Here is a 25,141-nt window from a genome sequence, read left to right as displayed (position 1 = left end):
TGTATTTTTACATACAAATATTAATTTTGGAATGGTTGATGACCTGGAGAAAAAAAATTAAAAAAAAATCCGATTATGTAAGTTTATTTGTAAAAAATAACCCAATTATATATTGAATAGTGTGAAATATATTTATGAAATTAAGGAAGTTCTTGACAGTTTGGAACCAGACCTCCATGGAGTCAAAAACTCATTGCAGCAAGCAAACACTGTTACACACAGTGTTTGCTTGCTGCAATGAGTTTTTCACCACGATGAATTCACCACGATGTCAGGCAATGCAACCACTCTTACTCCTTATGCTCCTGCTCACACTCTCATTATACAGCTTCAATGGATGCCCCTTTTTTTACTCCCTTCTCCCATTCTCTGAAAAATTTCTTCCACATTAACCTGGTAACAACCCTTTACCGACTTAAATGTCTCAATCTCAATCACACCCCTCCCTCTCTTGCTCCTATTCACAAGATTTTGCAAATTGCATTCTCTCAATCTGTCCTCATATCTCACATCCTAAAGACTAGTTATGACCTTATTCAGCCTTCGCTGGACCCTTTCCTGTTAATATAATCCTCATGACCATAAAAAAACCACGGGATCAAATCTGTGCGCAACAATCCATATGAGGCCTAATCAAAGCCTTATGCAATGGAACCAGAACCTCTATTTCTACAAGTTAAGGACCTCTACATCATTGCCATAATCTATGTGATGTCTAATGTGATGTCTTTACAACTTGTGCAATGTGACCTCTGAATTCAGATCCTTATTAACCACTACTCCAAGGTCTCATCTCCTCAACTTCCCCACCAAGTATATACTTTGCTTCCCATTGTTACCTTCCAAATTTCAGAATGTTACACTTTTGCAACATTGAATTGACAGTTCCATACTGTTGTCCACTCATACAATCTATTCAAGTCCTTCTTTTTGATGGATTATCACTCTCCTCAGGTTTGCATCATCTGCAATCAGTTGCATATTGTTTAAACTACTTCTTATTCTTGTAAAGCCCATTTAAATTAAAAAAAACATATTGCAGAAAAAAAATCATGATTTTTCATATAAATTAACACTCAGGTGCAATCTCTTTCTAAAAGCAAGGCCATCAGACTAAGACTTTTGGGAATATGTTTATTCAGAAATGTACCTAAACGATACAAAGAAAATGCAGTGAATATTTATATTCCTGTTTTGATTTTACCTAAGATGATACATTAGTCCATTCTTACAAATCTGCACATGAGATTCTTTAAGATTGGTCTTATCACAGTATAGTCAGTTCTAAACTTATGATGGGGTTATAATGAAAATGAAAGCGAAAAAAAAAGTTAAAAGAATATACATATTCTTTTAACTTTTTTTCCTAAACCAGTTTTTCTCTTTTTTTTCCTCACCTCCAGAAGAATCACATTTTTGCTTATTGGCTATTTACAGAAAGAAATAAAGCCAATAAAACATTATTATTATTCAGGCCTCCATGGAGTCAAAAGACTCATCGCGGGAGGTCCTTCCTAGGAAACACAAAGTCTAACAAGATTCTTCACGGGCGGTCCCTCCTAAGAAACACAAAGTCTATCATACCACTCCTTAAACTCATTTGACCGTTCTCGTTCTCACCACTCTATCAGGCAATGCATTCCATGGTTCAACCATCCTCCATGCAAAGAAACCATTCCTCACCCTCTTGCTTACAGCTTCCTTTTATAACTTCCAGGGATGGTCCCTTGTCATCACTCCTTCCCACTGTTCAAACAAGTGAAAGAACTCCCCAGTGTTAATCCTGTAACCACCTTTCAACAGTTTAAAAGTCTCAATCATATCACCTCTCCTTCTTCTATTTACCAAACTGCAGTCCACATTCCCTTAGCTGATCCCCATAACTGACATTGTACAATCCTGAAACCATCTTTGTTATCCACCTCTGTACCCTTTCCACAGTTAATTTATCCCTTTCAAATCCTGGGTATCAAACCTGAGAACAATAGTCTAAGTGTGGCTGATCAGAGCCTTATACAACGGAATGATAACTCTTTTATCTTGGCATCCTTCTCAGTATTGCAGCAGTCCTCTGGGTTACCTTCGCAATATGTCCCCTGAATTTCAGGTTTCTATCATCTTCAACTCCAGATCTCTTGTCTCTCCTACTTCCTCCAGTACAACTCCTCCTAGAGTATGAAATGTCCTATCGATGTGTCCCAAACCTCAAGACCTTACTGCATTAAACCGACACCCCCCATTCATTTACCCATCTAGCTTATTCAAATCCTCTTGCAGGGCTACCACATCTGTACTGTTACTAATAACCCTTCCCAGCTTCACATCATCCGCAAACAACTGAATATCCCCGTGCTATCCACTGACAATGTCATTGATATAAAGGTTAAACAATATAGGTCCCAGTACTGAGTCCTGTGGGACCCTGCTTGCAACCTTCTGCCTCCTTGAAACTGCCCCACTATACACAACTCTGATACCTATCGGACAGCCAATCCCAAATCCAGTTGACCAACCTGACATCCAAACCCATGTACTGCAACTTAAATATTATCTTATCATGTGGCACCCTGTCGAATGCCTAAATCCAAGAAAATGGCAATATATGCATTTCCCTCATCTACTGCTCTTGTAATTTTATTATGAAAGGCTAGCATATTACTAAAACAAGAGCACCCCTTAACAAATCCATGTTGACTCTCACAGGTAACATTATCTGCCCAATGCTATATATATATATACACACACACACATGCATACGGTCCCTCACTAATTTCTCCAAGATCCTAACAACTACTGAATGACACACAAACTGGCCTATAATTAGACACTTCCAGTCTGCTCTTATGCAATGGCACTATCGTACCTTCCTTCCATTCTATGGGCACCTTTCCTGTAGCCAGACTTTCATTGAAAAGCCAGGTCAAAGAAACTGTCAGTTCTTTAGCACATTCTCTCAAAACTCATGGTGAAATACCATCCAGTCCCACAGCTTTTACTGACTTCCAGAGTACTCAGTATTTCAGGATGAAACACTCCAATAAAGTGTTCATTGAACAATTCCATTATGCCCTCTGCATCAGTCACTCTATTCCCATTTCTATCCATCAATATCATTCTTCCACAATCATTTCTCCTGGCCACATGGCTAAAAAATTCTCTAGGATTTTCTTTGGATCTCTTGGCCAATTTCTTCTCATATTCCAGTTACTCCTGGATTAGGATACTCCTGGCATTAGTATAAAGCATAAAAATGCCAATGTTTCTACACCTTGGCATTATCCCCTCTAGACTCCACTGGGCTCAGCGTTACCTGATGTCGTCCCCCTTCTTTCAAGTACCCATACCCACAAGAGGCCACCTCCCTACTACCATCAGCCCTGGGTATACTAGTTTCCCTGTATTGACACACGACTTGTTCAGAACAGCAATCTCTCCGGATGCCTACATCCTTCCTCATTCAAATGCAAGCAGTCTCTCGCATAAAATTCCTTTCTGTCCTCAAACGCCCTCCACGCATCCACATATTCAAATTCTCTCTTTTGACACATTCTAACTATTATGTTATTCAATATTACTGCTCTTCTGCTCAGCTCATCACTATCATACCTAGGCAACACGCACACTATCTTTCCTCTCTGTGTTTTCGTTTGTACCACCTCAAACAAGAATCTCATATCTCTCGCCGCCCAATTTACATTGCCTCTCAAGTCATTTGTTCCTACCATCACAATCATCTCATCCACCCTTTCACCCCTCTTAAGTGCCATAGTCACACTTTCTATCATTCCGCCAGGCAAACACTCCTCATGCATCGTATCTTGTACACCACGGATCATTGAGTCCCCATACATTATACCTCTTACCACCCTGTTCCTCGAATGCTCACCTGCATCCCTCATTCTCTCACTCCTCTAACACTTTCTCTTTGTGTTCCCCTATTACCTGCCTTCCTGACATCACTCTCCTTGGTTCCAGTGCTCCCTTGCATTCTTCTCATTTCCTCTCTCTCTTACTGTTTCCAATCTCTCCTCTTCTATCATTCCCATAACTCTCTCATTCCCTCTCTTCCACTGTTCCTATTCTCTCTTCTATCATTCCCATAACTCTCTCATTCCTTCTCTTCTACTGTTCCTATTCTCTCCTCTTCTATCATTCCCATAACTCTCTCATTCCCTCTCTTCTACTGTTCCTATTCTCTCCTCTTCTATCGTTCCCATAACTCTCTCTTTCTCACTCCTACTTTGATTCGCCTTGCATTCATCCTTTCCATTCGCCTAATCTCATCTTCCACACTTCTCATCTCATTCCCTAGACATTCCACCTGCTCTTTCAGCTCATCTATCTCTCTGCAAGTTAGCCACTCTTGTTTACCATTCATCCTCCCAATTGAGACCATCTCCGAAAACTTCACAATAATTCAACCTTTCCACGCTCCCCACTCTCATGTTTTCATTCATATTTCTCTCCCTATTCTTGCACTCTATCATACCACTCATCTCTCTACGTATAGATAGATAGATAGATAGATAGATATACACAGGGTGTCCCAAAATTCACGCAAGAAGTAATTTTGATAGAAAACACAGGTTTTTAATTAAAAATTGTAATTTCTTATTGATTCATAAAGTATACGGTATAGGGTTATGCATGGAATAGCATATCGGGTAAATGGCCTCCACGGCTTTGCTGGCGCATATGCACTCTTTTGTCGAAATTTTCCATGACCGTTTTGCATAATGTGGCTGAATTTCGTTGATACCGCGCTCAATTTCCTCCTTCAAGGCGTGTTTGGTTGTGGGCTTGTTGGCATAAACCTTAGACTTCAAAAAACCCCAAAGAAAAAAGTCCAACAGCGTTAAGTCACATGATCTGGGCAGCCAATTCTGATCACCAAAACAAGAAATTACACGACCAGGAAATGACTCATGCAGTAATTGAATTGTTTCTCAGGCTGTATGGCATGTGGCACCATCTTGTTGAAACCACATGTCGTCCACATCCATATCTTGCAATTTAGGCACAAAAAACTGGATTATCGTATCGCGATAGCGAGCACCATTAACTGTTATTGCTTTACCAGCCGCATTTTCGAAGAAGAATGGACCGATGATGCCTCCAGCCCAAAATCCACACCAAACAGTGACACGTTGTGGATGGATTTATTTCTCAACAATCACTCGTGGATTTTCTGAACCCCAAATGTGACAATTTTGTTGATTAACGAAGCCATCAAGATGAAAATGAGCCTCATCGCTGAAGATGATTTTGTTCGAAAAATAAGCATCCACTTGTTGTTGTTCCATAATCCATTCAATGAACTCTCTTCATTGTGTGTGGTCAGTAGGCTTCAGTTCTTGCGTCAATTGAACTTTGTAAGCATAAAGTTCATGAGAATACGCTGTAGAGAGCTTCTCTAAATGCCCAATTCAAGACCACGGTGCCGAATTGATGTTCCTGGACTCTCAGCAACACTCTCACGAACTGCTTCGATGTTTTCTGTTGAACGACTTGTTGAAGGAGGGCCAGAGTGTATAAGATCACTAATTGATCCAGTTTCCTTGAATTTTTTAATTAATCTTTTCACAGTTGATGAAGTCAAATCACTATTCCGACCATATTTTGTACGAAAATTGCAAACTGTAGCTGCCAAACCTTCATTATTTTTAAAATATTGCTCAACAATGAAAATGCGTTGGTCTTTCATGTAGCACTCCATTTTTAATAACCCTGAACTGTCAGCTGTCACGCTGTCTTTTTTTTCTCGTTGGCAACACTTTACCACACAAATAGCGTTAAATGTAAATCTTGTATGAATTTTGGGACACCCTATATATATATAGATTATCTTAAAAAAAGTATTATAGATATATTTTCTGCAATAGAAAACAAACAAAATTAATTATGCTGTCTTAGTTGGCCAAGGTGTTAGCATATCCACTCACCAACCAACAGGCTGCAGGTTTGAATCTTGCTGTGAGCATGGATGTAAATGAATGTCTTTAGGTGGGAGATGAATCTCATCACCCAGTGTGAGACCACATCACTTATTGGTGGCCTGAAGTGGCTTGAAAAAAGTTCTCTGTTTGGTTTCTAGAACACAGTTTCTGGATTGTGTAAAAAAATAAAATAAATACAAAAAACATATGAAAAATTAATAAAAGTATAGAAACAAATCCTTAGTCCACCCAAGGTACACATGTACTATAGGTTTACAAAGAACCTTTTATGGATGGGAGCAACATAAAAAAAAGAAGTGTGCCTTTTTGTTTCAGAGAATGTAACAGGTATTGTATTTTCAGGGAGGATAGAGGGAATAAGAACAGGAGGAGAAGGAGGGGTATTTATTACTGATGGTAGCTGAAGATCTGCAACTAGTAAAAGTAGAAGTTAAGAGGATTTTAATAACTGAGGTTTATGGTTTATTTGAGGCTATCTGATGTGAAATAGAAGACAAAGGCACAAAATATATTTATTGTTTGCTGTTATACGTAGGCTGGGAGGGTAAGAGTAATAGAAAGATGCAGATGCCATGCATTAGCAGATTAGCACAGTAAGTAATTCTTTTCTCCATCCACATTCAGTGGATGGAGGAAAGAATGTGTGGCACAGTGAAATTTATGTAGTTATTAAGAATTAATTATCAGAAACAGCATGTGAAGGAGGAGACATGGAGTTAACCAATGCTGGATTGGTAATAGTATCAGGAGATATATCCATAATCATGATAGCCATTCTTCCTCTGACTAGAGAAAGTGATTCTAATAAACTTACAAGGCAGCTTCAAGCTGTGCCATAGCATAAACTATAAGGGAAGAACATCAGTCGTGCATGGACAATGGTCAGGAGGTAGTTCAAGGGTTTATTATTATTACGGTCAACTCCAAGGAGTCCTTAGACTCATCGAGGGAGGCCTTGGACATCACGTTCATCAACTGTTCAACATTCACACAATCTATCATACTTTGCCTTGAATTCATTCACAGTCATAACACTCACAACAGACTCTGGCAGCTTATTCCTCTCATTCACCACTCTAAAAGTAAAAAACTAGCTCTAACACCCTTACTAACTACACTCTTGCCCAGCTTTCATAGATGCCCCTAGTCCTCCCACCACCAGTCCTGTTCTCAAAAATATCCCCTGAATTAATCCCATAGAAATCCTTCAGTAATTTGAATATCTCAATCATATCCATCCCCCCCCCCTCTTCCGCCTATCAACCAATTTCTGCAACCCACAAATCTTCAACCTGTTCTCATAAGGTTCATTCCATAGACTTGCTATCATCTTGGTCACTTGCCTCTGGATCCTCTCCACCTCCTCCCCATCTAGAAGAAACCTCTGAGCACAATAGTTGAGATGGGGTCTTATCAAGGCTCGATACAGAGGAACAATAACTTGCTTGTCTCTGCTCATCAATGTATTTTTTAGCAGCTAAGTGATTTGATGAGCTGATTTAGCAACTTTTGCAGTGTGCCCCCTAAACTTGAACTCCCTATCCACCAACACTCCCAAATCCCTGGCCTCATCAATCCCCTGGAGTACTGTTCCACTAATGTGGTATACTGCTGCTAATCTTTTCACCCCAAAATGCATAACCTTACATTTTGCCACATTAAATTGGCATCCATTCTCCTTAGCCCAGTCCTCCAATCTATCCAAATCATCCTGAAAAATTCTGACATCATCTGCATTCACTATTGCCCTACCCAACTTTGCATCATCAGCGAACAAATGAATTGTTCCATTTAGATCCTTTCCTATATCGTTAATGAACAAATTAAATAGCAGTGGTCCAAGAACCGAACCCTGTGGCACACCACTAGTCACAGGCCTTCTTTTGGACTCTACTCCTGAATAAACTACTCTCTGATAGCTCTCCATCAGCCACCCACCTATCCATGTCACCAACCCTATATCCATCCCCATATTTTGCAGTTTATGGATTAGAATTCCATGTGGTATCCTGTCAAAGGCCTTAGCCAGGTCCAGCAGTATCGCTGTAAACCGATTTCCCTTATCCAGTTCTGCTGTCACGTTGTTATAAAACTTGAGCAAGTTACTGAGGTATGATCTACCCTTCACAAAGCCATGCTGTCCCCTGTACAGTATCTCATTTTCATCAATCCATTCCTGTATTTTACTCTTGACTACTTTCTCCAAGACCTTGACAATGACCCCTGATATGCTGATCGGTCGGTAATTTGCAACAGCTGTCTTGGATCCTCCTTTATGCAGTGGAACTATTTCCCTCCTCTTTCTCCCCCTAGGGACTAAACCAACCAAACCCGAGACACAGATTGAACAATATGGTCAAGGGCACTGACAATTCTTTAGCCACTTCACGTAAGACCCGTGCTGGTATAACATCCAATCCCACAGATGTATCACATTAAGGTTTTGTAATAGACTATTCACCTCCACTTCATTCACTACAATTCCCGTATAAACTAATGGTTCCTTCATTCCTTCAATATCACCACCTGGACGACATACTCTTGCAAAGGGCTCACTCAGTAATTCCACTATATCAACTGATTCAGTGACCTCCCTACCATTGGCATTCCTTAAAATCATTCTGCCGTATACAGTTTTTCTCTTACTTACTGCATATCGAAAAAACTGTTTCGGATTCTCTTTAGCTTGCATGGCTAATTTCCTTTCATAATCTCCTTTTGCTTTTCTTACCACACTCGTCACCTTTCTGGCCTGCGCTTTATATCGTTCGTGAGCCTGCAGGTCACCTTTCTCCTTAAATTCCCTCCACAGTTGTTTATTTTTTTTGCAGCTCAAGCTTAATGGTATTCATCCATTAAGCTTGAGCTGCAAGTAATCATACTTGATTTACTATTCGGACTCTAGGTGTAGAGTCAGCCATTACCTCCTGCAAACGCTCCTTGACCACTTCCCATTCACTATCAACATCCACCTCTTGCAGTTTTACATGCCAAGGCACTGAACCAAGCAATCTCCTAAGCTTTTCATACTTACCAGCAAGGTAATTCCACATGTACCCTGTCTTAATGAAAAATTTTACACATTTAGTCTCCTCCCAGGTCAGGACCTTATGATCACTTTCACCAATTGGTGGCAACATGGTCATGTTCATTACAGTCAAGTTCTCAGATGCTATTACTAGGTCAAGCACTCTCGAACCCCTATTATTTTCCATTACATGCTGTCTCAGATAGCTATCCCTTGATAACTGCATAAAATCCAGTTCCTCCCTCACATATGTCCTCTCCTCCTTCCAATCAATGTTACCATAGTTGAAATCTCCCATAATAATTACCCTCCTTCCACTCATTGCATCAATTTGTTTATGCATACTATCTCCACCATCTATTCCATCACCTGGTCTATAGCAGCACCCAACTGTATATTTTGTTCTGCTAGTCTCAATCTCCACCAAATAGCCTCAAACAAGCTCATTTCACTATCCTGTTCGACTTCTATTCTCCCTGGCTGCAGTTCATCAGCTATCATCAATAATACTCCTTCTCTCATTTTATTCTCTTTGTCCCTCCTGAACACACTATACCCTTCAGATTCTGTCCCGCTAACTATATCATCTTCTGTCAGCCATGTTTCACTAATGCCAATAACCTGTGGCCAGGAAGAGCCAACCAAGGCCAAAAATTCTTCCTTCTTTCCCTAATACTCCTTGCATTAGTATACATGAAATACAGAGGTCCATTTGTCCCACCCCTAACTTGATGCGTTATACTAAGTATCTCATGCTGATCTCTTGTCCTTCGTACTAGCTCAATCACATTATATACATTCTTACACTCAACTACCTCACTGATGCCTGCATATCCCCCCCCCTTAATGGTTCTAGTTTCCCTGATTTTGCACATCCACTTTCACTTCATTCAGCAACACTTTTTCCAGTCTCCACACACCAAATCCATTCAGATGCAAGCCATCCCTCTTGTACAAATCCTTTCGCCCATCAAACTCGCTCCACACCACATCTTCTGCATAACCTGCACATAGAGTCATTTGCAATTATTGCTTTTCTTCTAAACTCTTCTCTGTCATACTGCAGCAACAGACTCACTATCCTAACTCTCTCTCTCTCTCTCTTTTCTTTTGCCATCTAATAATTTCTTTAAGTCCTCTCTCATAGCAATTTTATCTCCTTTCAAATCATTTGTTCCTGCCACGACTATCATTTCTTTCACCCTCTGCTTTTGCACTCTAATACTGTCACATACATCCTTAATTTTCACACCCGGTAAGTATGATTTTGTCAAACTCTCATCTAATACACCTCTTATTAACGAGTCACCATACAACACTTGTTCCTTCATTTTTCTTTCACTCCTAATCGTATGCTTATTTTTCTTTTCGCACACTTGCTTTTTCTGTTAGCTGATGCGCACGATTGCAAAGAGTTTTGCAGTCGCTTCAGCTGCTGCTTTGTCCTATGTATTACTCCACACAACCATGCGATCTCACTCATTGCAACTAATTCTTCATTTTTTTTTTATCATTCAAACCATTCTCTCTCTCTCTCTGTCTCTCTGTATAATTATTTTCATTCTGTCTTTCATCACCGCTCTCAATACAATCTCAAAACCTGACACACACTTCAAATTCTCACTTTCCTTACATTTTGGCATACTCTCCCACCACTATGACTATCTAACCAAACTCCAGTCTCTTTCAGGAAAGCATACATCCCACATACGTTGCACTGTACAAACTCCCTTACGTTAAAATTTTTGAACAAAGACTGCGATGATTTGGTCACCATTGTCTTACATACTTACTTAAATTTATTTAAATTTAAGTAAGTATGAAAAGGTCATGCGTAAATCACACAGACACACCAAGCTACCAAAAATAAACAATACTACGTTAAGATTTAAGCAATATTGCAAATTTTTCTCAAAATAACACTTATCTTTTTCAGGAGCTCTCTGCAAACACTACACACCATGAAGCCATCTAGCAGATTACCTTCCTGATCTGCATATCCAGATCAGGAGGGATAAACCAAGTGGCAGTTAAAGTTGGAGCAGTATCATGGGATGATATATCAGGGGAAAAGATGTTAGTTGTGTATGAGAAGTAGTAAAGGGATGTTTGAAGGAACAAAACAGAGCTAACTGCATACCAAGAATTAAGAGAATTAATAAACTAGCTAAATGGATGAGTTACAGCAGTAAGCAGGAGTTAAAAAGAAAGAGAAGCATGTGGAAGAGATTATCTATGAATCTCTTGCTGGTATAGGTGACCAGCAAGCCCATGAGCAGTATAACGTACAAGCTAGAAAAGTGACTGGTATGGTAATGAAGGCAAAATCGGAATATGAGAGGAGATTAACCAAACGAATCGAGAGTAAAAGCCAAAAGATATCTTTCAATATGTGCCAACCAAAAGAAAGAATGACCACAGTAGAATGGTTTTGAAGAATGCAAACAGCAGGGAAGTGACTGAAGCAGACGAACTAGTTGAATTATTGAGTAATCATTTTGCAAGAATGTATCATTGAGGTGATGATATTATGGTACTAAATATGACAGGGATTAATGTGGAAGTAAGGAGGATAGAGAAAGTTGAGGTACATAGGTTATTACAGAATCTGGTTGCCAATATAGTTATGAGTTTGGATGGTATTCCTAGAATGTGCTAGGAAATTGGTAGTCCCTATGACTAGATTCTTTGATCTAAGTTTCAACTTGGATAGAGTCCCAAGGGAATGGAAAGAGGTAAAAAAATAGTTCCATTACATAAAGGTGATTCCAAGACTGATGTAGCTAATTATACTGATTAGCATTTCAGGAGTGGTGGTCGTAATATTGGAGAAGTTGATTAAAGACAAAATTCAGGAATGGGATATATTGTATGGGCAGAGCAGTATGGCTTTGTGAAAGGTAGGTCATGCTTCAGTTACTTACTTTCTCTAATAGGATGACAGCTGAGTTAGATAAAGGTAATGGCCACATGGTCATATTGTTTGACTTCGTAAAGGCATTTGATAGGATGCTGCATGAAATCCTGATTCATAAATTGAGGAGTTTCCAAAAAATAAGGTAACACATTTTTTTTCTTGATAAATTTTTCTCCAATGAATTTTTTTCCAAAGAACTTCACAGGTGTCTGTGAAGTTTTTCATTTTTGCAAGCAAAAGGAGCTTCACCAAGTGACATTCGCCATGAACTGGTTGCTGTGTATGGTAAAAACGTGATGTCAAAGAAACAGGCATGCTTTTGATGCAATGAATTTAAAGTGGGTCCTGGTGACATTGAAGATCGACATCAGACAGACAGGCCTTCATTGAGCAAGACAGAAGACAACATCTCGCGCATTATGGGCATTGTTCTTGAAAACCAGCAAGTGAAATTTGCTGGTTTTCGAGAACAATGTGCAATTTGTGTTCATCATTTGTTCAATTTAATGATGAAATTGCACAAATGACAAAGGTGAGGATGATTGGTTGGAATGAAGTGATAGACAGAATACATTTAGAAAATGTTTACATACATAGTAAATAATAAAACCAAATGCTATTCTTTCCTTTTTATTTATTTAATCAAAACAGCTGCCACTAAAAAAAAAAAAAAATCTGATATTGCTAAATAGTAAATATTCTACATAAGTAAGGCAAAATCAGAATATAAGAAAAAATTAGCTCAGCAAACTAAAGGAAATACCAAAGAATTTAGTTATTTTGGTATGTGTAAAGTAAGAGGATAAATGATTATGGAAGGAAGTGCTGATAGTAGTGAGATGATAGATGTCATTGAAATAGTTGAGTTACTGAGTGACCACTTTGCAAGAGCATATCATCCAAATGAGGATATTGCTGTGACAGATGTGACAAGGGCTGTTGTGAGAATGGAGATTGATGAATTGAAGATACTTAGGATATTGCAGAATGTAAGTGCACAATGAAAATACAGCCATGAGATTATATAGGTTATTGGCTCATGTTTTATGAGAATGTTAAAAGGAAGTGGCAATTCCTCTGACTAGGCTCTTTAACTTAAATCTTGGCACTGGTAAAGTCCCAAGAGAATGGAAGGAGGGAAAAATAATTCCTTTGTATAAAAGAGGCTCTAAAACTGCAGTAGCAAATTACAGACTAATCATTATCGCAGGAGTGGAGGTAAAAGTACTGGGAAAGGGGGATCAGAGAGAGAATTCAGGAACGAGTCGATAAGAATATGATATTCTATGGAGGGCAGCATGGCTTTATGAATTGTAAGTCATGCCTTATTAACTAAATTTTAATAATAGGATGGTAGCTGATTGGATAAAGGTAATGTTCTACATGATGTGCTACTGGAATTTAAACAACAAATTACATGATAACTACAGTAATTAACTTTAATAAAATGATTTAAAGTTAATTACTGTGGTTATTGTGTAATTTGTTGTTTATAGTCATGCCACTGGTACCTTTAAAGATTATACTGGAGTTTGCAAAGTTGTCTGAACAAATACCACATAAAACTCTGTTATACAAATCAGAATGAATGGGGATGGATATGAAACTGGTGATATGGACATGAGGATGGCAATACCAAAAAGTGATATATGGAAGTGCAGAATCCAGGAGAAAGCAGGTGACTAGTGTGTGTTGCAAGGCTCTGTGCTTGGACCACTACTGTTTAATTTGCACTTAAATTAACTAGAAAATAATTTGAAGGAGTACTGAATGAATGAGGGGGCTGGCAATTTGGGACATTCAACCAAGTTGTACTCTTTATTGACTTAAACGACAAATGACAAATGCAGATGATGATACAACATGATGAAATTTCATGCCAGCTGGGGTATCGTCCAGGTTAAACAAGGCTCCCATTGTTTTTGTCAGGGAGCGAGGGTGAACAGTGAAAATTCAGCTACTGGAAGAAGCTTCAACTCAACATCTAGAAGAAGAATAAACTGAACGTCAGGAGAACTGAAGATAGGAACCATCATGAAAGGAAATTGAACTTGCAGAATTGGAAAAGTACACCATGGACATAATTGACATTACTGAGACAAAGAAGACAAAAAAAAAAAAAAGTGCGATCTTACTAATTAATAAATATAGAATGTTTATATTCAGGCAATAATGATCAAGGAAAGGAAGATAGCATTCAACACCAACCAAAGATAAAATTGATTGGAAGCAGTTTTCAAGTGGTATTGTGGACACACTTCAAAATGGGGAAACAGACAATGAAACTTATTTTTGCCTATGGTCCTCCAGAAGGTTCTAAGAGAGAAGTGGAAGAATTTTTGTCACTAGAACAGACAGTTGACATAAAGCAAATGGAAAAAGTTATTCTTGTTGGAGATCTAACAACAGAATAGGAAATGAATCCAACCAGGCATATAGGAACATTTAGGGAAAATTTGGAGAAAAGGACAAAGCTAATAATAATAAGTATTTGCTGGATTTCTGCTCAGAACACTGACTAGTTATTACTAACATCATGTTCCAGCATGAAGATGTGCACAAGTTCACTTGGAAAGAAGACACAAGAAATAAGAAAAGCCTCATTGACTGCGTCATTATTGATAGTGATATCTGCATGCTTGTTAAAGATACAAAAGTGTACAGACGATTTGAAATTGGAAGTGACCATTACTTAGCTAAGTAGGATAAAAATGGATATTACATTGAAAAGAACAGTATGTAAGGAAGTTTTGAAAAGAATTAAAAGTTGAGCAGCTTTTACAGGTAAACTGTAGAATCAACTTTTCAAACATTATTATTATTATTATTACGTAACATGATTCCTTGGGACTCCTTGGATACGTAATATTATTATGTATCCAAAGAGTCCCAAGCCTCATTGAGGGAGGGAACCTACTCTACAACTCTTTGTCTCCACCAACTACAGTGAACCGCCACTACTATTATCACTTACACCAACCTCATCTACTACCCACCACCACTAGTATTTTTTTTAAATTGTGTGTATATTCTCAAGGCTGATTTGTCTGTATGCAGGATGAAAAACCCTGTTACCTCCGTATGAGATCGGCTAACTCACCTTCAATTGAAAAAAAACATATAAAGATTCCTCTTGTGATAATGAGAATTGAACTTGGGCCTTTTCCAATCGAAGAGTGCAATGTACCATCATTCTTCCAGTTGCGCTACAGGGGCACTTAAATATTATTACATTATTATCAAACATTATAAAGAAAATTTGAAGCTATTTGAAAACAGGAACCAAACCTTGGAGTCTCAGTGGTGAACTCTGAAGAAGACATTGATTGATTCAGCTAGGGAGGTATGAAGTTGTCTGTAAGGATAGAAAATTAGAAAGATTATTTGGACTTGGGATTATTTGGAAAGATAGATTATATGACCAGCCTGGCTGGCCGAGTGGTTAGCGTATCTGCTCTCCAGTCAAAAGGCTGCAGGGTTTGAATCCCGCCATGGGCATGGATGTTTGTGATGGTCTGCGGAAATACTAGTGGTGGTAGTCAGCAGTAGATGCCGTTGGTGTAGTTGTGGTTTGTTGCAGTTGGTGGATTAAGTGGTGGAGACAAAGTTGTAGAATAAATGCCCTCCCTCAATGAGTCTTTGGACTCCCTGGAGGTGTCATGTAATAATAATAATAATAATTTCTTTAACTTCTTGTGTCCCATGATGCACAAGAAGTTAAAGAAACAGTTCTGGAAAAGAAGGCATACCAAAAGTTCCTAGCAAATAAGCCAGCAGATGTCCTAAAAGAATACTGAGAAAAATGTAAGCTCTTACAAAAATTAGCTCTTACAAAGTAGCTAAACAAAAGTGGGAAGACTTTCGTAAGAACATAGAATATTAATATCAGGAAGATTGCAAAATATTCTGGAGGCTATTGAAAAAGTTCCAAAAAAGGAGGAAAGAGTACCATAAAAGGAATGACAGATGATAAAGGTGATATAAAAACTGAAGATAAAGATGTCTGGATAAAGATATAATTATTTTAAAAGACTGTTAGTAGAAAAGTTTCAAGAGGAATGAAACAAGAATACATATCAGTATTTGAAGTGGATAAAGACATCGAAAACTTGAAATGTGGAAAGGCAGCTGGAGTAGATGATATAACCAAAAATGATTTAAATATGGGGAATAAAAGTTTTGCAGTAGCTACATTGCATAATTCAGAGGGTCTGGTCAGAAGGTTGAATTCCAGATGATTGAAGTAGTGCTATAATAGTTTCCAATTATAAAAAAAAGGGAATGAAGCTGATTGTGAGAATTACAGAGGAATTTCTCTACTAAGTGTTCCAGGTAAGATTTATGCGAGCATACTTGAAAAGAGGCTGAGAAAGATTGTGGAAGAGAAACTTGAAGAAAAACAAGCTAGGTTCAGGTCAAATAGAGGTTGTCAAGATCAGATTTTCACTTTATGGCAACTAGTTGAGAAATCATGAAAATATAACAAGGATGTGTACTTAAGTTTTGTAGATCTGGAAAAGGTGTATAAAAAGGTGCCAGAGGAAAGCTTATCAAAACACTACAATTATAAGGAGTAAATGGAACATTATACAGAGCAATACATAGTCTGTATTTGAATTGTAAGTCAGTAGGTAGAACTGAAAGAAATGCAGCAAGACTGATGTAAAATCAGGGATAAGACAAGAATGCCCATTATCTCCACTCTTATTTATCATCTGGATCACATTATGAAAGAAAGTGACATTAGGCCTGATATTAGAATCGGAGATGTCAAACTTAGCTCTTTGCTTTATGTGGATGATGTCCTAAACACATCTAGTGCAAGTCTCCAGGATTCTCTAAATTGCATAGTAGTTGTAAGAAATTTGACATGAAAATCAGTAATGAAAAGACCAAAACTATGAAACTAGGCGGCTATGAAAATATTTTAGCTATTTAGGCACAGTTTTTAATGAAGATGGTAAGTTAAATCTGGAAATAGACAACAGAATAAGCAAAAGATGGTATGTTGGGTAGCCAGCTGAATAAATAAATTTATATGGAATAAGTGAGAAATTAGCCAAAACACCAAACTAGCAGTATACAAGACAGGGTTTAAACCACTTTTAAATTATGGATCTGAGAGTTGGGTTAGAAATAAAGCACTTGATCAAAGACTAGAAACTACAGATATGTGGGTTCTTAGAAAAATTAGGGGAATGAACAGATAGCATTAATGGCAGAATCATTAAAAATGAGGATATTAAGAAAGAACTTGCAATTGTTATCATTCAAGAATTTGTCAGCAGAGCCTAATCTAAGGTTGTATGGCTATTTAAATAGAATGTTTGAGGAAAGGTTAGCAAAAACAGTGTTTGATGCCAGGATAGTAAGAGAAAGAGACCCACAGGAAAACCAAGACTGAGTTCGATTGATTCAGTCAAAAGTCTTAGAAGCACGAAATGTTAGATATGACAATATCAGAGTGCTAACAAGTAGCAGACTAATTTGGAGGAAAATGTGTATAGGAGATTAATAATTCTCTCTCTTCATGTAGCTTCCTCAGTGAGAGGGTGCAGCACCATGTCCTTCCAGTTCTCTCTGTTGGTGGCTTTCCTTTTTGTTTCTGCATAACCATGTGAACCTGTTCATGATCTTATATCGTCAAGCCATATTCTTCGTTTTTACCTCTTGATCCTTTTCCCATAATTTTTTCTTTTAAAACTGTTAGTATCCTCTGTCCTGCTGAAGTTCTCAGTGCATGTCCTGCCAATATCATCTTTCTCTGGATCATTTCCTGCAATGAAGATCTCTATGTTCTCATATCAGGAAATTGATGATGATATTCAGTTGTCTGCTGATGTTGCAAAATTAGGTAAGACAGTGATTAATCAAGGCAATATGTAGAACTTGTAAGATGGTGTAAATAAGCTGGCAGTATGGAGTAATGGGTAGCAATTTAATGTGGACAAATATAAAGTTGTGCAATTTGAGATAAACAGATTACATGCCATGTAACACATTGAAACTATACTCTAGAACAGGGATTCTCAACCTATGGTACGTGTACCACTGGTGGTACGTGAGCCACTGCCTTACTGGTACATCTAATATTTTGAATTAAATATAGTGGTACGCCACTGGAACAGGTTGAGAACCCCTGCTCTAGAAAATTGATGAAGCTAGGGATCTGAGGATGGTGGCAGAGAGTTGAAATTTAGGTGCATATCACTCAAGTTGCCAAGGGAGCTCATAGGATTACTTGTTTAGTGAAGAACACAGTAATAAGTAGGAATGAGGAAGTTATTGTTCCTCTTTATAAGGTCTTGGTATGTCCACATCTGGATTTCTGTGCTCTGGTCTGATCATCTGGGGTTTCTTGGGATGAGGAAGTAGTAGAGAGGATTCAGATTCTGTTGACTAAGATAGTGAGTGGTCTGTGGAATGCTCTCTATGAGGTTAGATTGAGGGTTTATGGGTTGTAGAAGTTGGTTGACAGGCGAGAAAGAGGGGATATGATAAAAACATAAGTTACTTAAAGAATTTTATAGGATTAATGCAGAAGATATATTTTGTCACTTAGCTGGGGGGGGGTGCACAGAACAAAAGGTCATCTCTGGAAGTGTGTGTGATTAACAAAGGTGTGAAGACTAGATTTTTTGCTTGGAGAGTGGTAAATGAATGAATGAAATGGGTTGCCAGACGTAGTTGTGAATGCTTTGTCAGTTAAGGTTTTCAAGGAGAGGTATGATAGATATTATGTGGAGAGATTATGTCTCCCACAATGAGTCTTCAGTCTCTGTTGAGGTGCCAATACATAATGATAATTATAATATAATTTACAATCTATTGTTGTTGTTGTTCTGTCTTTTGAATTGTCATTTCACTGAAAATCTGTTAGATTCAATTATTAACTTCTTGTGTCAATGTGTTTCAGTATTTCTTTCTACTATGTCACAAGTGCTGTAAATTTTTCTTCTGCTAGCTACATATCAAACAAATTCCCTGGTATTTTTTTCTTATTGACTTCATTGGCTAATTACTGCTTATAATTAATATTTGCTGTCCTTTCTAAGTGAATCATATTCCTTTCTTGCCCTTTGTACTCCTTATGCAACAACTAATTATTACCACTTTTTATATGAATCTTCGATAATTATTATTGTTATTGTGCATGGACACCTCCAAGAAGTCCAAAGACTCATCACAGAAGGACACCTACTGTACAACTCTCCATCTCAACCACTACACCGAACCTCTACTACCAATCATCTACATCAACGCCATCTACTGCCCAACACCACCACCACAACTAGTATTTTTTGTCTGTAAATTGCATGTGTTCTGAAGGGCCGATTTGTCTGTATGCCTTTCTTTCTTCATATACTTATTGTTGTCTTTTGAATTGTCATTTCACTGAAGATGATCTTAGATTCAGTTATTAACTTCTTGTATCAATGTGTTTCAGTATTTCAGTTTCCACTATGTCACAAGTTCTGTAAATTTTTCTTCTGCTAGCTACATATCAAACAAATTGGTAAACTCCCTGGGATTTTTTTCTTTTTGACTTCAGTGACTAATTGTTGCTAATACTGCATATTTGCTATCCTTACCAACTGCGTCACATTCCTTTCTTGCCCTTTGTACTCCTCATGCAACTAATTATTACCACTTTTCAGATGAAACTTCCATAATGCCTTCTTTTTTCATATGGTTATTTAACCCCCTAATCCTTGGAATATATTGAGACATTGCCTCCACAAAATAGTTCTTAAATAGTATCCAAGCAGCAATTATCTTCTTTCCATTCAATACCTCATTTCATAATATAACTGCAAATTCATAATCTCAGGAGATTGTGAAATGGATATATGAAACTACATCAGCCTTTTAGTTGCACATATATCCCTTCCTAACAGAAGTCCACATATGGCTGGCCACCACTTATGTGCTCATCTGTGGTTACTCCCAGCAGGTAGAGGGAAATCTGACCACCCCACTCCCATTTATAATATCATCTCAAATGAGATTATCAAATCTAAGACCCTTGATCCTCTCAAAAAAGAAATTCATACATGCTCTCAAAAAAGAAATTCACCCTCCTTTCTCCCAGATGCCATTTGTTCAATCCAGTCTGTATTACCATAATTAAAATTATTCCCTTCTTATTTGTTACACTAATTAGTTATACTTTTCTCTATCATTGCCCTGCACATTACCAGATCTATAGCAGCTTTCAGTTAAATATTTCATCCTCACACCATACCACCTCAAAATCACTGCCACTATTTTCTCTTGCATTTCCACCTTCCATGGGTTCCCTTACTACCATTTCTGTCTTCATGAAATGCACATACCCCTCTATCCCTATTCCTATCAGGATATTATCCCCATCTATTCACACGTCACTTATTCTGACATTGTTTGGGTGAATGCACTCAATCAGTGCAACAGTTTTACTTCTCTTATTTCTGATACTTCTGGCATTTGTAAATAAATATAATAGTTCATTTATGAGTCTGTAATGCTATTGATAGATATTTATTTAGTGTATGCAGGAAATACAAGAAATTATTGAGCAAAACTATATACAGACTGACAGTTCAGTTAACCAGTCAATGGCACTGTCTGGGAGTAAATGCAAATTCCTGAGGCCCCAGGAAAGGAGTGTATGGGGCAGTCATCAGTGATATGATGCATAGCACCACACAACACAAAAGGACAACTATGAAATTCTCCACAGATGTAAGTTGTGGTGGTAAGGTTCCAGTCCTAAATCTGTTTAGCTGACTCCAGAGGCATCAAAATAAATTAAATCCTGGCAGTTCAATGGTTGGATCTGTGATCAGGTACTTGTTTGTAGTTCATTCCAGAGTCTTCTCCACCAGTCCTAGGGACCTTCATATGATAATTCCACAAGCCATATTGGAGATATGGAGGCAAGGCAGCATTTTGGAGGTGAAGAGATATTATTATTATTATTATTATTACATGACACCTCCAGGGAGCCCAAAGACTCATCGAGGGAGTGCACCTACTCCACAACTGTCTCCACCAGCTACAAACAACTGCAACCACCATCATCATCTACTGCACACCACCACCACTAGTATTTTCACAGACAATTACAAACATTCATGCCCACGGTGGGATTTGAACCTGCAGCCTTTTGGCTGGAGAGCAGATATGCTAACCAGGCTGCCAATGATTCCTATTCATATCTTGAAACATGTTACTTCTGATTTTCTTTAATGATAGCTTCTGCTTTTCTGAAGCACAAAGGAGTGTGGGAAAGAACAGGTAAGCATGAAAGAGGAGTAGATCATAAGGTACCAGAAATGGTTCTCATTGTTATGTTAAGCTGTGTGTCTACAAGAGTCTTGAAGTGACTTTGGCTTCAAACTGGCAATACTCTGCAACAGGGAAGACTAGAGCCAGGACTGCTGTTCTAAGAGTTGAGGTATTACAATCCCAAGTTGTGCCTGTCAGCTTGTTTATAATGTTCTTGGCAGATATCTTTAACTTAGGTTTTTCCAAACATTTTTGGTTAGTTAGACTATGGTTAAGTGTGACACCAAGGTAACAAGGATTACTTTCGTGGATTAGAGTCCTGTTGCAGAAGTTTATTTTTAGTTTTCTGTGAGCCTCGTGGTTATTTAGGAAGAAAGCAGAAACAACAGTTTTGCTGGGATTAGGTGGTAGTCCCCAGCATTCAAAGTAATTTTGTAGTGGGCACAGATCGTTGCTCAGTGTTTCCTAAAGACCTTGGAAGGTTGGTCTTGGGTGGCAATAGCTATGTCATCAGCATAGATAAACTTTCAACTAGCTGTTGGAGAGGTATCGTTTCCTTCATTTTCCTGGGGGTGGCAAAGTTGGAGACAAATAATTACATCAATACACCACTCTCCATGCAAAAAATCTGGTCCCGCCCAATAATCATACTCTTACACAACTTCTATGGATAGCCCTAGTTCTTTATTTGTTATATATTGAAAATTACTGTGTGTAATGTAACTCAGCTTGTCCTTGTATATTTGTATATACTTCAGATGATGATCTTAATATGAAGATCAAAACGTCGGAAAATTAAAAGAGTTATTTATAACACAGTTGTAAAGTCCATAATTTCTAAAATGAATGCTGATCACAGTGCAACACTAAAAGAAAGGACAGTTGCACTGACTTGGGAGCATCATATTCCTCCTGCAAAGATGCCGGCCTGGCCAAGTGGTTAGCGTATCTGCTCTCCAGCCAAAAGGCTGTGGGTTTGAATCCTGCCATGGGCATGGATGTTTGTGAATGTCTGTGGAAATACTAATGGTGGTGGCTGGCGGTAGATGGCGTAGTTGCGGTCAGTTGGTGGATTGAGTAGTGGAGACAGAGTTGTAGAGCAGGTGCCATCCCTCGATGAGTCCTTGGACTCCCTGGAGGTGTCAAATAATAATAATATACTGCTGCAAATACATGACTCGTTACATGGCACGATGCACCTTGCCTATGGGGATGTCTGTTGACTTCTTTCGAAGCAGTGTATGTAAATTAAACAATGGTAGTCTCAGAAGAGAATCCTGTGACCCCCATTCATCATCTTCCTCTTTCAGGGTGTTGCACAACTCACTGGCTCCTATCAGTCAATCATCCCATCTAATCATGCTACCATATTATAATTCATAACTATCCTGCTCAATTTCAACAGTAGTTTTGAAACTGAGCTGTGTTTTTATGTGTATTCTGTCAAATGCTTTAGCAGAATACAAATAAATCACTATATAAGCTTTGTCCAGTACGCTAGCTACCCTATTATAAAATGTAACCAATTTACTAAACAAGACCACCTGTTAACAAACCCATATTGCTCTCTTGAAAGATTTTCATTCTCAAAGTTTGGGTTTGTATATTGTCTTTTACCAGCCTCTGTAACACCTTCATGACTATACCTGCCCAGTACTTGGACATTGATCTCATATGCATATAGCAGAGTTTTTTTCTCCTGGAAACTTGGGTTTCATCCCACATACAGAGGAATTAGCCAGAAAACACACATGAGTGGGGTTGTAGATTGTATGGTATGTGTCAATAGTGGATTGTGTTGATAGTGCATTAAATAGTAGTAGAAGCATAAATTGTGGGTTGTATGGTGTAGAGTGCCTTCCACGAGCCCTTGGACTTTGTGGAGATGTCACAAATAATAATAATAATAAATATTTGTATTTGAAAGCTTATTTATAAATTTCACAGCAGTCATGAAATTGTTTTCATAATTATATATTCTAAGATTCCTTATCAAACCATAATAAAAATTTATTGAAAGCTTGATAATTTTAAAACAAGATTTTGTTTTTTTTCCAGAAATTCGATCAAATGCATTAATCAAAAAGGCACATTCCAAAAAAAGAAAGAACAAAAGTGAAACATTAAAAGAACACATCAATGATGTGAAAGCTGAAATGTGGTTATCTGGCAGTAGTAAATATGATACACAAAATACAAATATGTCTACTCCTTGTCAACAGTCAGAGTGGACAGAAGTTAATGTATGTCCTTTGATTTCATCAGCTGTGTTATCAAGTGAATTTCATGTGCCTAGTCACTGTGCTATTAATCGTGACCCTCAAGTTATACAAAATTTTTATCCATTGTCACAGACTTTTCAACCAGTTGCATCTGAAAATATAAAGTCTGAATGCATTGATGTTGCTTTGGAGGATCAAAAATATTTAGAAAATAATTCAAGCTCAAATTATTATGAAACATTTGTGAATTTAAATTTAAACAACATGTATGACAGTAAAAGTTTGATCCGTTCTGATCTTTTAATGGCTGATGATCCATTTTTAAGTGACACTATCACGGAAGAGGTAATTTTATTTGTTAAGTATTATTTATATAATATATGATATGGGTTGCTTAAATTAAAGCAAATGTGCTATATGTATGTGTGTAATATTACTTATCTGTATATAATTACTAAGAATAGTTTTTGCATATGCCCATAATTATGACTATGTTTTTCATACTGTACATGCTGATATCCGATTAAATCCAAAAGCCATAATCACATCAAGGTTTTATAATGTTCTTGAGCACCTCTTTTCTCACATCAGTTAGTGCATTATCTTCACTTGGATTATACATCCTTACAGAGTGTGATTTATTCAGTAATACAATTATTTCTTACACTTCCACCACCTCGCCTACTAGGTGTATTCATTCAAGTTATTGGTCTATAATCATTCTTCCATTTCTTCACTGCAGTGTAAAAGAATGGGATTTCTTTCAGCCAGCTCAACTAACTTTCTTGCATAATCTGCTTTTGTCTTTCTTAATATGCTGGCTGCTCTTCTTGCTGGACTTTATATTGTTTTCATGAGCTTGTGGATCAATTTCTTCTCATGTTTCTTTCTCAACAGTTCTTTCCTTTCTTTTTTTCTTTCATCTCTGAGTTAACAATGCTACTCATCAATATCAAGGGAGATAAATCCTAAACCATCCCTTCACCATTGCCCATATAATGCTAATATTGATTTCTTGAATTTTTTTTTTTTGACATGGTACCACTCCAGGCTTCCTCCCAAGTTTATCATAATGACCAGCCTTGTAGTTCTACATTTTTTTAAATGATAAATCCCACACACACTAAGTTGTTCAACCTAAATTACATTTTAGAAATGTGAATAGATTAGAAGTTGATAAAGTAGAAGCTTCTTCACATTGAATTTCTAGACCTATAGACTATACTTGGGGATTTTTTAAGGGTCAAAGCTACATAACTTAGAGGAGACCTCCACATAGCCTTTAAAGGAATGAAAATTGACCAGGGCTTCTGACTAATGTCCAATCCTCATCTTCTAATGGTGCACCCTATTAGGTATCTACCAGGATACGACAAATGAGGATAAGCTGGTAATTTGGAATTTAGCCGACCAAATTGTATTCTTATTGGCTTAAACCACAAATAAATATGTCAGAATTTCATGCTGGCTGGGGCATCACCAAGTTAAGCAAGATCCCCCCATTGTTTTCACCAGGGAACCAGAACGAAGAGCAAAAAGTCAGCTACTGGAACAAATTGTGACACACACACACACACACACACACACACACACACACACACACACACACACACACACACACCACAACTCAACATCACCAGAGTTCAAGATTGGTACTATCAATATAAGAAGTCTGAATGGCAAAGAAATAGAGCTGACTGAGGCAGATTAATATAACTGAGGTGGCTGCAACAAGAAAGACAAAAAC

At 37.8% G+C, this 25,141-nt stretch overlaps 1 protein-coding gene across 7 annotated transcripts in view; it reads left to right on the top strand.

Moving 5' to 3' along the window:
• LOC150110090 (uncharacterized) overlaps positions 1–25,141 on the top strand; it is a 232,993-nt gene that overhangs the window by 168,692 nt on the left and 39,160 nt on the right. For all 7 annotated transcript variants that reach the window (XM_090391299.1, XM_090391291.1, XM_090391324.1 and 4 more), the window contains exon 4: positions 23,231–23,739. In XM_090391299.1, coding sequence (XP_090247425.1) covers positions 23,231–23,739 — 509 coding nt within the window. The remainder of the gene's footprint in view (positions 1–23,230; positions 23,740–25,141) is intronic.

The sequence above is a fragment of the Typopeltis vanoorti genome, chromosome 1, assembly GCF_054136105.1.
Source record: "Typopeltis vanoorti isolate ZY-2024b chromosome 1, IOZ_Tvanoo_1.0, whole genome shotgun sequence".
Taxonomy (NCBI): domain Eukaryota; kingdom Metazoa; phylum Arthropoda; class Arachnida; order Uropygi; family Thelyphonidae; genus Typopeltis; species Typopeltis vanoorti.
The sequence above is the reverse complement of the archived record's forward strand: the minus strand, read 5'-3'. Positions and strand labels throughout refer to the sequence as shown.